This window comes from Diorhabda sublineata, chromosome 3, assembly GCF_026230105.1.
Source record: "Diorhabda sublineata isolate icDioSubl1.1 chromosome 3, icDioSubl1.1, whole genome shotgun sequence".
In the NCBI taxonomy this organism is placed as follows: Eukaryota; Metazoa; Arthropoda; class Insecta; order Coleoptera; family Chrysomelidae; genus Diorhabda; species Diorhabda sublineata.
Window position 1 is genome coordinate 26,983,577 of NC_079476.1, and position 19,063 is coordinate 27,002,639.

Below are 19,063 nucleotides of genomic sequence, written 5' to 3' on the forward strand. Positions count from 1 at the left end.
AAAATTTAACGAATTCAGTAACCTGTTTGGTTAGGAGCTACGCCGAACAAAGAATACACCTACCGATATTATACACCTTTCAACTTGTTTTATAAGCTGAGAATAAAATTGGCTTTGTATCGTTATCATAAAGTGAAATTTTCCTATAACATTTTCTATACCAGGATAACTCAAAATATTACGTTATGATATTTAGGCAATTTCAAGAAATTATTTACAATAATAAATTCAAATTGATGAAGATGAAATAGTTTGCCACAAAGATTAATATATTATACTTTTCTATTGTTATACAAATATTAATTATTAAATTTTCTCGGTATAGTCGAAATATTCATGTTCAAAAAGTAATAAATTAATTGAATTTCATAGAGGCTTTATTTTATTATCAGATATATGGCAACATCGCGTAATTTAGCTGGTCGGGTTGCTGCCATATTTGGAAATAATTAATTTTTATGATGGGAAAAGTAAAAGTTTATTTACTATTACTCAATGTCATAACATTAAACTTGAAAAAGGTTTTACTTAGAAAAAATGTAATCAATATAATCGATATTACTCATTATCTTGAAACAAAATAATGAGTAATTTTATTTTCAAAAGATAACGTCATCGAACCAAACTGATTACATCATTACAAATATCCTTTGAAAAATTAGTGACATTTTTATTTAATTCAATAAAAGAAGATGTCCTAATATCAATAGAATCAACATTTTATTAATATTTTAATAATAAATCACGCTTTTATACACATTTACTTGATAATAACAATTTAAAAGTTTGTGAATACGAGGATTGTTCGAAAAGTTTCCAATCCGAACATAGCCAAAACGATGGGTTTCTAACGGCTACTGTATGGAAAACTGCCCATGTTTCACAATGACTAAAATTAATGAATTAATTTTTTTAACCTTGTATTGTTTACTCTGTATTGACTAAACCTAAAAATTTAGTTTCTAAAAAAAGTGATTTTCATTAAACGAGGAGGTTGTAGCCATATTTTGGAGAAAATTAGACGGAAACTATAATTAGAAAGAGTTGGATATATGTACTGGCCTAATTATCTTGTTTTTGTGTTTGGTTGACGTCTTTACAGACAACCCTCGTACTATTAAGTACTTGGCGAAGAAACAAAAAGTTTAACTGACAAAAAACCGGCTTAGTTTCTTGGAAATGTTTATATTTCAACTATTCTGAGGTAAATGACTTATGTTAATGTTTTTTTAATGTAAATTAAATAACTTCATGTGAATGTTACGTTTTCAATTATTTATTTTGAAACGTGCAAAATGTTTGATTCATAAGGAATGGCAGATAGGTATTTACCAAGGAATATCCTTATTATATAAAAACCGCATTCACTATTGTTATTTATTGTTAAAGAATGCAATGAATTTTTTTCTATCACTTATGTCTCAAATACATATCAGTACCAGAAAAGGTGTTCGTAAAATAATTCTAGAACGGAAGTGACTTGAATTTACTTCTTCTCTTTCGTTACCTTTATTATTTTTTGTGACAGTCATCATTCAGTTGTCATAATATTAGAAACTAAATAAATTGTTTGATTCAAACTAAAACAGCTGTTAGTATATTAACGACATAAATCCTAATGCAAATCGCTTCTGTATATTTTAACTTTCATTAAAATCAGTTACAACAAAAAGTTTCTCGTTTATCCCATAGCTATAAAAATCTAAACGTTAACAAAATAAAAAAAAGAAGAAACATTCTGTTCACGATATTGCTCTAGAAAGAGAAAGTAGATCATTTATTTGAAATATGCTAATAAACTCTTTACGTACAAGGTAATCAGATTTAACATAATTTATACTAAGACTAGTACAGGCACGGAACGCAAATATTTTCTAAATAAATGTTGTAAAAATTATTGAAAGAAAAGAAACTCACTAAAGAGGATAGAATGACAACGAGGTTCAAGCTCGGTTCTGTGCAATCTCAAGCATGCGCAGTATAGATAAAATATCTCGAACGAGATATATATGAAGAAACTAGTCAAAGTTGAAGGTTGTACTATAAAAAATCTATAAATCTGATACTTAAGCTTTCCAGAAATATAAGAAAAATCATTTGTTTATAAATACGTTCTTGACATTAATTTTAAGACGTTTCTAATTATCATTTAATGTTTATTATCGAAGAAACATTATTCTTATTATGAATCTTCATAAACAGTTTATGAATTAGAAATGCAGATGAAGTAAGTAGAAAAAAAAACAGTTTGAAGGTTCTTTTAACACTATGTATATACGGGGTGTCAATTTGAAATGCTTTTCAAAATTGAATATCGATCCATTTACAAGGATTTTATCTTTAACAACATGATTAATATTTCCAAATGAGTTTTTTTATTTGTTTTAAACTTCGTAAAATAATAATTATGGTAATTTTTCGGGATTCCATTGTGTCAATTAAAAATCGTTTAGGTCTATCAATCATAATGTCAAATTAAGTTATTAAATTACCTTTCGTAATATACAGGATGTTTGTGAAACACTGTTTTACATCAACATTTTCATCATCATCATCGTCTAGGCCTGATTTTTTTCTCATTATCAGGGTTGCTACTTGAATTTCGAGATAAATAAATAAAAATTTCATAATTAGATACGGTTTTATTGTTTTTTTTTATATATACTTTTGATTGCATTTGAACCAACTCCGATTGAGGTACCTCCAAAATAATCTAATCTTCGTCGAAAGATAGAAAATTTTTCAAATTTCACTAGTACGGCAACACGTTCTGACTACGTTTTTCAGTTAAGGGCTTATTAGTTTTTGGAATCGATCGATAAAGCCGTTTAAAAGTTATTTCAAAAAAACCACATTTGAATTGATATTTTTGGGGATATCTTAAAATCTACTGATCCAAATCGGTTCAAATTTTACTCAAAATCTGAATTTGGTCAAGTCCTTTCGCGATGGAATCGGTCGAGCCACTCATACGTTCAAGGTCACATGCACACAACTCGATTTTCGAAAAACGGGGTAAAGCCAATAACTTCCCGATTTTTCAAAATTTTCAATTCTCTTGCCGGAATATTTTCGGGTTTCTTTCTGGCGGTGGTTTTTTGAAGTTAAGAGCTGATAAATTTTTGAAATCGATCAGTAGAGCCGTTTAAAAATTATTTCAAAAAGACCACATTTAAAATTGATTTTGTTGCTTATTCTTTAGGCTAATTTGAACTTTGTTCAATGTAGCATTTTCCTTATATTTTTTGATAGAGCTTCTAATTTCAACCAATTTTTAACCAATTTTTTTATTGTAATTGTTTTTATACATTTAGGTAATAACGCAAGATTCATTTTTCTTAAAATCTGTTTTATCCAAAATCCAAAATGAAAAAAGACTTCTTTGGATTCATATCCAAAAATAGTGATTGTTACAAATACAAATAAATAAAATAAATATTGGAATCAATTTTTTACATACTAGATACCAATATTTTACGATGGTGGGTTAATAAATACTCGACTTTTTGAACATAAACTTCTGTTTTTGAAAATTTAACGGAATCCCCTAACATTCTGTTATTTCCTAATAAAAAAATATCAAAAAGTCTCTTATTTATTAACCTTCCCTCGTATATTATTAAACAGAAGATTTCGACTATGAATTGAAAAGAAAAAAAAACTTTTTTATCGTGTGGATATTTTTGTGATGTGCTTTTTGCCGCATTATGGCTCTGACATGTCGAGTTCAATATTTGAACGACATCGACCCATTTTCTTATACTACCAATTTTCCGGATCCGGCGAGACCTCCCCTTCATACATTCAGCCTTACGTTGCCGCTCATCAATCAATTAGCGGCCATACATCGATTGCTCAAATCACCTCACAGGGTAAGTTAAACTTTTAACAAATTTTTTTTTCGTAACATATTTTTGGTAGACACTGTATAAATTCAACGATATTGACATATGGTATGTCATATATAATAACAGCAGTGGTATATACGTTTTTCGAAAAAAAAAAAAATTAAATAAAGATATATCCCAAACAAAAATATAAACATCTATAATTTACAAACTTTTCCACGAATGTGCATAAAATTTAATGTTTTCTAAATATAACGTATGTAGGTTTTTGGGCACATTTATCTCGTAAATTGTATGATGAAGGATTCCAGCTAGACGGAGAAGTCACTGAGTGGAAAACAGAAAGTGTACTTCCACTAGATATGTATTTGCATCAAATATTATTTTTGAAATCAAAATCAATTTTATAACAACACATTATACTTCACATATTTTTGATTTCAACGTGACGTCACTTTGTACTAGGGAGATGGCGCGTGCCTGTATCGTGAACATCGGTATAACACTCTTTATCTCTCTCTCTACTCTATTCTGATTGGACAAATTTTCGAGTGGTAGGGAATTCATAACCGAATTCTATTTACATGGCGCTCTCTATCTCTCTCTCTTTTATATTAACTCTAAGGTTGACATGCGTGGAATACGTAAAAGAGTAGGTACTGAATTAATTATAAGCACGAAACAATGTAATTTAAAAACTCTAATATAAGATACGTGAGTTGTCTGTAGATAAGTTTATCGATATTTTAGACCAAAACAAATCGATTCAAATATAGTAAATCATCGCTCTCAATGAACACATGACTATAAATTATATTTTTAAGTCACCATGTGGGTGCAAACGAAAAACGAATCCAAAAACTGATAAAAGTTTGAAAATAAATAGCAAATTAAACTCCTAAAAAAAATTTTAACTCAAAAAATGTTAGCGAAAAACTTAAAATGGAATATCTATTATGGATTATTGTAGACTAGAAAAATAATACTTTAAAGCGGGTACTACACGATGCGGTCAACGTTTACTCCCAATATTCACCTTTCAACGTACGGTTAAACTTTGGACGAATTCTGGAACCTTATCTAAAGAAATGCAAACTTGGTAAAGAAGTTATCATGCAACAGCGTGTGTGGTTGTACCGACTTTCCATAGCCAACGTTGGAAGCAAAACATTCGTCGAATGACATGCGTACTAAGACCACACGATGCGTCCAATCATAACAGCGCCCAACGTTGAAAGCCGGTCTTTCTGGACTTGTGTCCGATATTTCTGGCCTTGTTTCCGATGTTTCTGGCCTTGTTTCAGTTCTTTCTGGCCGTGTTTCTGATGTTTCTAGCCTTGTTTCTGTTGTTTATGATGTTTCTGGCCTAGTTTCTGATGCTTCTGGCCCTGTTTTTGATGGCTTTGGCCTTGGTTCTGATGTTTCTAGCCTTGATTTTGATGGTTTTGGCCTTGTTCCCGGTGTTTCTGATGTTTTTGGCCTTGTTTTTGATGTTTCTGGCTTAATTTATGTTATTTATGGCCTTGTTTTTGATGTTTCTGGCTTGATTTATGATGTTTCTGGACTTGTTTTTGATGGTTTCGGCCTTGTTTCTGATGTTTCTAGCATTGTTTTTGATGTTTTTGGCCATTTTTTATGTTTCTGGCCTAGTTCCCGGTGTTTCTGATGTTTCTGGCCTTGTTTTTGATGTTTCTGGCTCGATATATGATATTTCTGGCTTTGTTTTCGACGTTTCTGGCTTTATTTATGATGTTTTTGGTCTTGCTTTTGATGGTTTTGGCCTTGTTTTTGTTGTTTCTGGCCATGTTTCCGACATTTCTGGCCTTGTTTTTGATGTTTCTGGCTTTATTTATAATTTTTTTTGTAGGATTTGGCCTTGTTTCTGATATATATACTTGTATTTCTTTCTCTGTTGCCTGACAGATTTTGAACGTATGAATTCATGAAAACTATAATTACCTTCATACGGAAACTTGATACTAAATTTCGGTAGCGGATACGAAAATTTAGAAGTTTTTTTTTTCGGTAATAAGTTATTATAAAAATAATTTAGTTCAAAGATAGGGAAAGCGGTCTACATGTTATAAATGTATACATATTTTATGTAAACGTTGTCATTTACATAAATACCGCTTGTCTGACCTATAAAACTAAAAGTACACTCAGTTACCTGTTCAAGAACGAGATTTATTTCAGTAGGATGCCATTATTAAGATCTTGTGAATTAACCGATCCGGTTTTTGACCTAATCAATGTTCTAGTCACGATAATTTTTAATACTAGAAAGGAAGTACAAGTAGAACAATCGATTGTACTAACTTCATTCATAAAGTATGCGTACAGTTTTTGTGTGGGAACAAACGACGCTGAAATTTGCGTTGACAAAGATGGCGACCTCTCTTAGTCGGAGTATAGTTATAAAGAATATGTCAATGTCAATAAACTACAAACCTTATTATTGCAACAAATCTGTCAAATACAATTGTTGACATTTGGGGAACGTTCACAAACGCTTTATACCCTTTAGCGTGTTCGGAACAAGCAAGCTGTGTAGGTAAACACGGCGGACATCGACGTTCAAGTTGTGTTAGCTATTTGTCTCGACATATATCTAAATAAAATATAAATAAAAAAAAGGGAACGGAACGTAAACATACGCTATATTTGTTGCAAGTATATTCATCGAGACTTGCCAAGCATTTAAACGTTTCATACGAGATTTGACGCCATTAAAAAAATTGACATGCGCGGATTTTGTAGTACAGCTGTAAACGTCAACAACTTACGCACTTGCAACACGAAGTAGAAGTCAATCACGAAACAAATATCGAAGAAGGAGCTAGATATATTATGAAAAAGAAGAAGACGACCAGCTAATACCTAGGAAATGATCATTTAAAATTTTTTGTTGTTAACAAAAGCCGTAACTGAAATTAAACCAATGAGGACGTGAACCTAGAGGTAGAATGAAAAGTCAAGATATTAGAAAAGAACTAGGAATTCAGGATGTGGTTCGAGGAAGTGAACCTAAGAGATGAATTCAGGATGTGGTGAGAACGAAAACGAGGTTGAGGAAATAATGTTAAAAGAAAACATTTGGGCAAAAAACAGGCGGAGCTCATTGGACAGACCAATTGAAAGAAGCTGGAGCTTAAGAGAAGGTTGATTATTCTGGCCTCGTTTCTAATGTTTCTGATCTTGTTTTTGATGTTCCTAGCCCCGTTTCCGATGTGTCTGGCCTCGTTTATGATATTACTTGCCTTATTTTGATGTTTCTGGCCTCGTTTCTGATATTTCTGGTCTCGTTTCTGATATTTCTGGTCTCGTTTTTGATATTCCTAGCCTCGTTTTTGATGTTCCTAACTTCGTTTCTGATGTTTCTGGTCTCGTTTCTAATGTTTCTGATCTCGCTTTTGATGTTCCTAGCCTCGTTTCCGATGTTTCTGGCCTCGTTTATGATATTACTTGCCTTATTTTGATGTTTCTGGCCTCGTTTTTGATGTTCTGGTCTCGTTTTTTATCTTCCTAGTCTTGTTTCTCATGGTCTGGCCTCGTTTTTGATGTTACTAGCCTTGTTTCTGATGTTTCTGGCCTTGTTTCTGATATTACTTGCCTTATTTGGATGTTTCTGGTCCTGTTTTTGATGTTTCTGGCCTCGTTTTTTATCTTCCTAGTCTTGTTTCTCATGGTTTGGCCTCGTTTCCGATGTTTCTGTCCTCGTTTCTGATATTTCTGGTCTCGTTTTTGATGTTACTAGCCTCGGTTCTGATATTTCTGGTCTCGTTTTTGATACTCCTAGCCTCGTTTCTGATGTTTCTGGCCTCGTTTCTGATATTACTTGCCTTATTTTGATGTATCTGGCCTCGTTTTTGATGTTCTGGTCTCGTTTTTGATATTCCTAGCCTCGTTTTTGATATTCATAGCTTCGTTTCTGATGTTTCTGGCCTCGTTTATGATATTATTTGCCTTATTTTGATGTTTCTGGCCTCGTTTATGATATTATTTGCCTTATTTTCATGTTTCTGGCCTCGTTTATGATATTATTTGCCCTATTTTCATGTTTCTGGCCTCGTTTTTTATCTTCCTAGTCTTGTTTCTCATGGTCTGGCCTCGTTTCCGATGTTTCTGGCCTCGTTTCTGATATTTCTGGTCCCGTTTTTGATGTTACTAGCCTCGTTTCTCATATTTCTGGCCTCGTTTCTGATATTACTTGCCTTATTTTGATGTATCTGGCCCCGTTTTTGATGTTCTGGTCTCGTTTTTGATATTCCTAGCCTCGTTTTTGATATTCATAGCTTCGTTTCTGATGTTTCTTGGCTCGTTTATAATATTATTTGCCTTATTTTGATGTTTCTGGCCTCGTTTATGATATTATTTGCCTTATTTTGATGTTTCTGGCCTCGTTTATGATATTATTTGCCCTATTTTGATGTTTCTGGCCTCGTTTTTGATGTTCTGGTCTCGTTTTTTATCTTCCTAGTCTTGTTTCTCATGGTCTGGCCTCGTTTTTGATGTTTCTAGCCTTGTTTCTGATGTTTCTGGCCTTGTTTCTGATATTACTTGCCTTATTTGGATGTTTCTGGTCCTGTTTTTGATGTTTCTGGCCTCGTTTTTTATCTTCCTAGTCTTGTTTCTCATGGTCTGGCCTCGTTTCCGATGTTTCTGGCCTCGTTTCTGATATTTCTGGTCTCGTTTTTGATGTTACTAGCCTCGTTTCTGATGTTTCTGGTCTAGTTTCTTATGCTTCTAACCTTGATTATGATAGTTTTGGCCTTGTAATATACTATGAATTCAGGATGTGGTGAGGTGGGTTAAAGAACGAAAACAGGCGGAGCTCATTGGACAGACCAATTTGTAAAGAAGCTGGACATGATGCTACTGAAAGTAAAAAATTCGATTATGTTCAATTTGAAATTACAATAATAGATAATAGAAAGTTGGTTGTTTTCATGGAGGTTTTTATATAAAAAAATTCTGTAGGTATAATTATTATTTCATTGGAAAGTCTGCATTATTTAAGGGAAAGTTATTTTTAAAAAATATGTACGATCTTTATCTAAAATGCATTAAGACCTTCTAAAAATAAAAAAATTCAATCCGGTTTTTGTTGTTAAGATATTTAACAATAACATGGTAATATATTGATTTTAATACTATATAATTAAAGCGGTAAACGATTTCAAATTTTTATCAAAAAAAATATAATTTAAAGAGGACAATTTCTCTTTAAGAAAATATGGCAATACGAAATCGACATCTGTTCATAATGTTATTGATAAAAATCGATTTTAAAAGCAAGAACAAAAAAATTTTACGTGGTAGAATATATAAAATAATTTACCAATGAAATTACTAATAAAAGTAAAAAAAAACAGTCAATATTCGGTGTGAAAATAAACTGAGCTTCGCCGTCTCTGAAGACGATAATTTACTTATCGAAACAGTGTAATTGTGAGTGTTGGTGTCGTGGTAGATTATTCATGATGCCTATCAATTTAGATTTTAATTTTTTTCAATTAAATGTCTTAAGATTACGTCTGAACCTAATTTTATATGGGAACCAAATTGCAATTATTAACGAGAACGAACAGGTGCATCAAGAAAACATATTTTTTCACGGACTGTCGAATGTATGTTTATAAATAGAATTTGGAGACTTCAAAAAGTAAAAGGGTCGATGTCCGGTATAATAGACCAGTCAAATTATTACAAAAATAACAATAAAACAACTACACCTAGACGGAATATTTTATTACAATAAATTGAATAATCAAAAAAAGAAGAAGAAATATAAAAAAAGGTAACAAATCAAACACTAATACACGATATTACAGTGTTCCCAACTCTAAAAAATTTATCTCCATAAAACCCTAATCAAAAACCCCTTAAATCATTTTCTTCAAATTTGATTTGTTTCCAGTGTCTATATTACGAGGTCTGGCTATTAAATAATGAGACTGGTTACAAAAAAGGGTTAATGGGCTAGTTTTTATCGTATTTTTGCACCTAACGTGAATTAAAATTAACGGAATGTACATATTATGTAAAGTTGACCAGAACCGAAAATACTTTTTCGTTTTATTATCTGTATCATACGTTCGGATCCATAGGTGCACCTATCTAAACTAAATTTGAAAATAGCACATGACTAATTTTAATTTTAAATTTCCAAGCTTTGACGCAACCGTTTTGTCAATATTTCTATAAAAATATCACAAAATAAACAATAAGATTTTACGTGAAATATTATACACTGAAAAAAAAGTAATGTGATAAAAAAACGATGAAACTATATAATAATTTGAATATATTTATCAACAAAAAATAAATACTTGAGAAACCAAATTGAACGTCTTCAAGAAAACTTTTCGGGGATCGTAATCGGGATATTCATTGGTGAAAACCAAGAATTTATTTATAACCAATTGTAACCTAAAAACCGATCGTTAGTTTATAATCTACGTCCGCCATTTTTCGCGTAGGACAGACACGTATTAACCAGATTTTGAAAGTAGATTTATGTAAAAATAGATGTAATAGTATATTTTGTGGCCAGATTTAGCGATCTGTATATTTGTAATCTGAACAAAACAGTTTTCTATAAAGATATTTTCTATTCAGTTTACTTAAAATAGATATCTCACTAACTTATACATAAAAAATCATAGATTTATTTGTTCCTTATGGTAAAATGATATTTATTGCTCTACGCACAAAATGGTCGAAACGTTAACATCACGTGACTTTGAATAACCTATAGTTCAACGTAGCTTGGTTTTCACAGGTACGAGACCAGTAGCATTGTTTACTAAAAGCACTCAAATGAAATTACTTATTTTTGTTTTCTTTTAAATCACAAAGAAATATTTTTTTTATATTATCCTCATTTTCATTAAAAACTACAATAATTTGGATATACCTACATATTCTAATAAAGATGAACATAACCACACTTTATTTGTACTTATCTAAAACTGTTGAATAATCGATTTAATAAAATCAAACGGCTTTTAGTAGTTTATTGTCCTTTGAAAGAATTATAAGTATAATGGTTATATAATGAAAATTTAATATTTTATAGAAGGTTATTGCTCTCAGCTTCCAAAATATCTAATTGTCTTTACGTTCTAACGTCGTTTCGTTCGTAATATTATGGGTAGAGAGGTAAAGGAAGTGAAACGTGAGTTTAATATCAAATATTGATACACAAATATTTTTGTCACGGTTTACTCCAGTTGTATTACGAAATATACAGTCGGACGATGTTCAACAAACTATTCTTCACACTAAGGGGTCTCAAACAAAGAATATTGTATACTGTTACTGTAGAGATGGGATGGAATTTGTAAACAGTTATTTTCACTGTTCGAAAATGTAGTATATAATAAATAGTTTCTGTAACATCAGTGTTTTAAAACTAATTTTAAACGCTAGGAATATATTAAAATAGATATTTTTATCACGGTACAATATTTATTTACTTTTTTGTGAAGAAAATACGAAGCGACAAGACACGCTTTACTTTTTATATTATGTTTTAACCCACGACATCGAAATAATACGGGTCGTCGAGCAGACAACAATGAATACATAATATCTCGAATCTATTTAAAATTTTTACGGCGATTTAAACAAAACCATCAACATAATATAGTGGAGAATACTTTTTTTGTTGTTGTCCGAAGGGTTTCCCTGAGTCCTACGTTTCTGTAATTATTTCTCCAATACCAACGCGTGGGAACGTCATGCTGAGTGAATCTGCTAAAGAAAAAATGAATAAATGCAAATGAAGAAAATAATTATTTCATTTCCGTTGAACAGGAATTTAGTTTGTTAGTTAAAAATTACAATCTAATTGATAAAATTTGAAAAATAGTAGCAGAAGAACGTGTTGATATTTTTTAATACTCTGACGTTACTTTTCTGTTAGCGCCATCTTTATCTCAACTAACCTGCATAAACATTCTAGTTAGATGCGCTGTTGCCAGATTAATTAGTATAATGTGTGAGATTTGAACAAACCGTATTCTCATAATAAAATCAATTGTTTATATTATAGAGGTACTGTGGGATTTGAAATGGCATCTATTCTCAATTTATGTATACACTGTGTCCCGGATGTGATAGATGAAACTACATTTGTAACAGATTAGGTTAAATAATAATTTTTAACGTAATTTTTCTTTAGAATAACTATTTGAAAAATGTTTTACTGAATGATAGATTTTTTTCCGTACGCCTATGTACTGGACCGATGTGAATAAGTCGAAGTCAACGGTCTCCTGAAGGACATTGAGGTTAGGTGAAAGTGGTAAGCCGCATTAACTCTTTAAAGAGTACATTCAATATCAAACTATATTGTAATATTTCAAAGAAATTTAAACGCTTTATTAACTCGAATCGAATCAGAACGATGATCACGTGCAAAGAGGTGTCGCACAAAAATATTTTTAATAAGAATCTCATTTTAATTTTTTCTAGCCGACTTTTTTTACCATTTGAAATTGGATCTTGTTGGACCACGGTTTTTACAGGTGTAAAAAAAATGAACTCGACCCGTTTATAAATTGGACAATATCGAAATTTTATTTGTACGCCACTGATTTTCTAGTGAATAAATAATTTAATATTAAATTGGAAGAAACTCAAAATCAAGACTATTTAGAAACATAAACGTATCAAAAGGTCTAAGAAATTTAAATAATTTAATATACCCGACACTGGTGAATCTCGTACCCACCCCGAAGGTATTTAATACGAAGCATAAAAGTAGTTAATGGAGAATTTTCTTCAGTAAATATTTCACAGGGACTCTCAACTATAAATTCACCATTTGATTTTATTTGTTATTGCTTAGTACTCTCCTTCGAAATATTCCACCAAAAATCAAAAACTGATTCTTATTCGTAGTACTTATTACAACGATAATATTCCTAATAATAATTTTAATGTTTATAAAGCTTAAATCTTCATTTTTTTGCCATAGGTGTCACTACAAAGATATTTTTGAATTACTCATATATGTATATATAATTGTTTTAACAATTTCTTTTTGGTGGAATTAATCTGTCAGTCTTTTAACTGTTTACTGTTCCCTATCTTAGTTTAAGACCAATTAACGCTTCAGGGGTTTATATAATTGTACTCTCAGTGGTTGTAAGAGATAAAAAGAATTCAAGATACATTGTTTTGCCTTTTTGTTTAGATTTTTTTTCTTCATAGTCTTATCTCTGAGAACCACAAACAACTATGTTGATAGGATGGAAACTATTTAATTCAAATCATGTTTTATACATACGAATATAGACTCTAAGAATATCGTATTTAGGAGCTATTTTGTTTTATAATATGAAATTATGGCAATAGGTGGCCAGCTAGATTCAAATAGTTACAATTTAATCGAATTGAAGATACAGATTTTTTGCTAAAGACTTTTCTAAAGTCATATAGTCAACAATTCTCGTTACCAAAATATCTTTATATATTTTCATTACATTTATTACAGTATATCCTATTCCTTTTGGTTTTTCGGAATGAATTATGGCAACAGTACGTATAATCTACTCTAGGGTGACACAGTCACAAATTCACAATACTGAAATATTTTTCAATATTTGCATATTATATTTATTAGAATTATTTAACGTTAAATTAATATTAACAATAAAAATGTTCATGTCAAGTTAGAGGATGTTTTTATTTTCGTTTTAGAATTTATATTTAGTACAATCTATTTTCAAATAGTCACAAACTTACAGAAATGAATAACCTTGAAATACATTCGTTAGGATTGAAACTAATTCTCTCTGGATACAATAAAAATGTTTATCTCCTATTTATGATCCGAAATTGTGTCAATCAAATTATGTTTTCAACAAACTAGAAGTGAATAAATCAAATGACACATTCTCATACACAATAACTCTTCAATTGATTAAATTCTTAGAATATAAATCAAATATCTATTTATGGTAGCAGTAAATCAGTGGTTTATAACAATCATGTAAGATTTGACATGTAATTGTTTTCACATCACAAAGTAATAAACAATCAAATGTAAGCGCCCTATTTCGAATCCGAATTTAAATGATGTTACGAGGGTCATCCGCTAAGAACTACATTTATTAGATTAATATTTGTTTGAACTTGTAAATTATTTTTACAATCATCTTATTTTTTTTAATATTTTCACTAATATTCAGATTAGTTCTTAACTAGATTTTTGATACGTTATTTTCTAGACTCATATTTCACAGTTTTCTCGCGTAGAAGTTTTTATGGTTATAATTACAAATAAATATTGTCAAGCCCACGTCATGCGGCGAGAAGTAGTCGACAACGGCCAACATTACCATAATATGTTACGTGACGTCGTAAATATTACAGAATTACGACATCCATTAATATTTCGAACGGTTTCGTTGAATTATACCGAATCTAAAGATGCTATGCAAATTTAGTTAGGTTAGGTTGGATTGTCACTATTGAGATTGGATAATGATTGCTATTTGCGTTGAATAATTGACAGTAATATGAAATAGGTATTTATTTTATGTCTGTTTAATTGCTGGTATCATTACTACAGTCCATAGTGCCGTTATCGAAATATAAATATCCTATTTAGGATCATAATTATGAACGTCAAAGCTGAAAAAGTTTTAGTTCTATGACCCAGATCTATTACGTCATAAATATCAAACACCATCGACAAATTATTTTATTGACAGAACCACAGTTTTCCTTTTTAACATATAATTATTAACGTATTTTTCTAAATGTAATAATTAATTATAAATATTTGTCGGTTATCTGTTTATAAATACATAAAAGGCATATCCACGTCTGACGTTTGAAAAGAAGAATTTTAAATACAACATGAATCAATGTAAATGGAAAAAGAGTATAAAAAGTGTATCCCTCTTTATAATTTATGTATGTGCGCTCATGTACGAAATGACTATAAATACAAAATTTATTGAACTATTCATGAAAAATAATAAGGATTTATTCTGTTACAGTTGGATGATGCGGCACTTCAGTTGTACAAAGATGGCGATTATGGATCTTATCTTGACCTCGAGGCCTCTATCAGCGAACAACAAGAAGAATTTGAGGGTTTTCAATCAAAGTAAGTCGACTATATATTCAAAAAAAAATAAATAAATAATATAAATTGAGGATATCTAATTTGTTAATAGTTTCCAGTACGTTTATTTATTCCGATTAAACCTGAGAAATGGGGTCACGAAAGGTTAAATTAGGTTTCTTCCCGTGCTGTATTTTTCAGTTGTCTGTCCGGATACTGTTACATTGTTACATTGATGAGTTTCTGGTTTCAAAACCGGCTACAACATACATATAAATCATCGTACATAAAAATATGTGGAACTAAAAAATTATACGTTCTCAACTGCATACTACATACTACATATGCATGTATTATCAAAATCTATTTATTTACGTCATTAAAATTGAACCGTAGGCAACTAATAATGCGTTCAACCGTATTGGTGGTTGCATACTAATCGGTAATAGTATATCTTATAAAATCTATTTATTAACAATTTTATAGTACAAGTTGATGGGTTTTATAATAGAAGCAAATCTTTTACGAGTTTAACATGAGATAAATTAGCTTGTGAGTAAATTTAAACTGTTGTAGAATATAATTTGAGTAATCGGGTTGAATCATTTCAAATAAGCACAGTTTATTTGCCAAATGATATAACCTTGGAATGATTCTTGGCAATTTGACAACATTTATTGTTTTGAATATACAGGGGTTTTTGCAAAATTTTGTAATTTGATATCGATGATGTTTCAAAACAATTTTTTATGAAAAATTCTGAAGAAAAGTGGAAAAACGATTTAAATTAGTTACAGGAGGAGGGCCGTTTGATGTTACTTTACAATGACAAAGTTAATAGTCAATTTTTTGTTATGAATATACAGGGGCTTACAAAATTTTGTAATTTGATATCGATTATGTTACAATACATTATGAAATGGAAAATGTTTAAGTAAAAGTGGAAAAATGATTTGAATTAGTCATAGTACGAGAGCCGTTTACCATAGAAAAGTTAATTGTCATTTTTTTGTTATGAATATACAGGGATAAGTCATTTTACTGGTCAAATCCAAAGAAATAAAAAAATGGGGAATAATAATTTGATTTCGTTGATATTTAGCATTTAGTCTTTGTTAATTTCTGTATATAGGATTTTCCGAAGAATTGAAAAAAATCGATGTTTTGATACAAAAATCTATTTGGAAAAGATTTTCAAGTAAATTTTGCTTAAACAAACAAAACCGAGTGAGCAAATAAGAACGGTCTTCGGTCATATTTCAGGAACAAATTATATTATATCTACAGGGCGATAAAAGTGGCCTCGACAAACAGGTGGAAATTATTTTTAGTAAATTTTTTTATAATTTACCCAATTAAGGGATATGTTATATACGATAATCGAATTATTTAACGAATTCTGCACATTTTTCATTTTAGAATTTTTGATCTATCACTTGAAATAACAGGTGAGGGAGAGTGGGAATCTTGTTACGAAAAAAATGCTTGTAAGTCCGGTTCTGCTCAGTCGATTTTTATAAACTCGATGTTGAAAAATCTTTTATCCACTAATACAAAATATAGGAATACTAAGCAATTTAATTAGTATCGTGAGTGCTATAAGGCGTTGTTTCAACAAATTTCCCATCTCTTATTTGAAGATATAGACTAAACAATTTAAATTGAAAAATACGTAGAATTTATCGAAGAATTCGATCATCAAATTTTGAAGAATTTTCTTTTTAAATTTTATATTTTCGAAAACTTTATCTAGTGGGTGGACCGCGAATTCTGAAATTAATTTCCACATGTTTCTCGAAGCAATTTTTGTTATTATTTTTTCCCTAAAGCTTTAATATAATCCGTTCCTGAGATACGGCATCCAGCGAGAGAAATATACGTGGGAGATCAAAAAAGTTAACCAGACAAAAGTTACGAAACGTTAGGAAACAAAAAATGGCGGCAGATTAGACAGCAACGATGGATTGTTATACTTTGATTAAAAATTATTATCGTAAAACACCTGCTACAAGTATTTGGCTCAGCTTTTATTATAATGTATAATTGGCATCGACGGGAAACTTATTTTTGAATTTCGAGAACAGAAATATTTTCAGTTTTCGATTTTAGTTCGAACGAAACAAACGACTCGATAATATTATTTCTGATATGTGAATTTTTTCAAAAAAAAAAAAACAAAAACGTTTGGAAAATGGGATACCTCACGTACGACGTTTTTGACCCCTCCAGGTACCTATTTACATTGTTAATTGAGTAAATGATAATACTAAATATGTAAATATTTTCAATTTTTTCTTATACATATATTTTCAAAAATCAATATGTTGATCTTCTAGTTTATTGAGATGATTCAAACACGGAATTATTTTTCTTGACATTAAAAATGATAAATACCAGATTTATTATTAATTAAATAACTTTATACACGTAATATGCATTAATGCTTTGTATAATTTAAGAATCAGTTGACGTCCTTGTTATAAAAATAATCAATTGTTTATAAACGTTGTCCCGAAGTAACCATTCAAAAACATCGAATTCAAAGGGGACACATTTTATAAAAATACTTTTAAACGCCATTTAAAAATTTATACTGCAAGGAAAGTTGAATGATACCTCTTTCAAAAGTTATTTGTATAAATAAATAAATAAAGGGAAGTTTAGACGAGCTGAGGATCCAGTTAGTCGTGAAATGTCAATCAAGTGTTTTCGTTAAATGGCTGCCAAATAAATACTAAACAATATGGCGTCTTCAAATTTGAAACTGTATAGACAGTAGTAGGTTTCAAGAAACTACCGCCATCTCTAAGTCAGGCCAGGATCATTCTCGTAAATGTGATTATAAAAAAATAATTTATTTCAATAATTTAAACAACATTAATCGTATTTCAGTCGGGTTAAACTATCTTTTCCGATCCACTCAGTATATTTATTGTTAATAAAAATTAATTCCTATATTGAGAAAAATATTAAAAATCCTACAGTATTTCGAAGAAACCAAAAAATATAAAAAAAAATCTACAAAATATATTTTTATAGATGATACTGAAACTAGAAATTTGTATACATGCTGTATATATAGTTATAATTTAAAAAAAACGAAACGTAAATAAGAATTTTAACTAGAGAACAATAAAAACATCCTTGACCTCTAAAAAATGAAAATGTTTATCTTGTGGTATTGTCCGAATTGCCATTATTTAACATGTGAATCAGGTTATGAGAAAAATTCAAAGCGGTGAATGTTAGAACTGAGAATATCTTGAATTAGATAGTTTACCACAAGAAACAGACAAAAATTAAACATTTTTTCTTTTTTATTCTCAACTTTAAAACCGCATATAGCAGAACAGCAATTAGTAGTAATTTTTCGAAATGTATTTACGAGAAAAAGTTTTATTTTCAAATATAACGTTCATGTTAATTTCAGTTTATTAATGGATGTATTTAATTAAATGTGTGTCGCCGGTACACAAAAAGTACTCATACGATGTATGTAGACAAACCTGTGTAGCCGTTTATTGACACTTTGATTGAGATTTAAATATGACACAAACTATTTAAGTCCGTTGTAGCTGCGATATAATGGAACTTTTTATATGACCAGTCTCGTTATTTATTAGCCGCACCTCGTATACGAAAATTATTATTTACAATTTAAAAAAATGCGAAGGAAGGTGTGCTGCTCCGGTTCACAACGTTTTATCGTTTTCTCAGCCTCTGTCTGTTGTCTGTAACATAACCAAACTCACCGTGAATGTGGGTTCGCTAAATGTGTCACTATGCATGCATCTCAGCAAACCGTGGTCAGTGATACAGCGTTGCCGCGTACGTAGATTAATCATTGAAACATACGAAATGTGTATAGTACTCATTATATTAAAATAATAGACGATTACAAAATGTCATTAAAGAGATTTTAAAAAATAAATTATAAAAATCTTATTACAACAAAATTTGTTATTAATTTTTCGTATATAATAATTGATGAAATTCAAAAAATCATTTAAATTGAAGCAAATGTTTGAAAATGGGTGTCAACCCTTTTCTTTTTTTCGACATATTTAAAATCAAAATTACAAAATATGAAAAAAATATAACAACCATAAATTCCCTAATATGTTTCCGA

The 19,063-nt window shown here is 30.2% G+C and overlaps 1 protein-coding gene across 12 annotated transcripts in view; it reads left to right on the forward strand.

Moving 5' to 3' along the window:
- Positions 1-19,063, forward strand: part of LOC130442177 (FH1/FH2 domain-containing protein 3) — a 70,486-nt gene that overhangs the window by 25,061 nt on the left and 26,362 nt on the right. For 6 of the 12 annotated variants that reach the window (XM_056776282.1, XM_056776284.1, XM_056776283.1 and 3 more), the window contains exons 2-3: positions 3,628-3,872; positions 14,867-14,976. In XM_056776282.1, coding sequence (XP_056632260.1) covers positions 3,708-3,872; positions 14,867-14,976 — 275 coding nt within the window. In that variant the 5' untranslated portion in view covers positions 3,628-3,707. Of the gene's footprint in view, positions 1-3,627; positions 3,873-14,866; positions 14,977-17,034; positions 17,164-19,063 lie in introns of those variants that run through there. The other 6 variants (XM_056776280.1, XM_056776278.1, XM_056776281.1 and 3 more) reach the window with 2 other exon arrangements.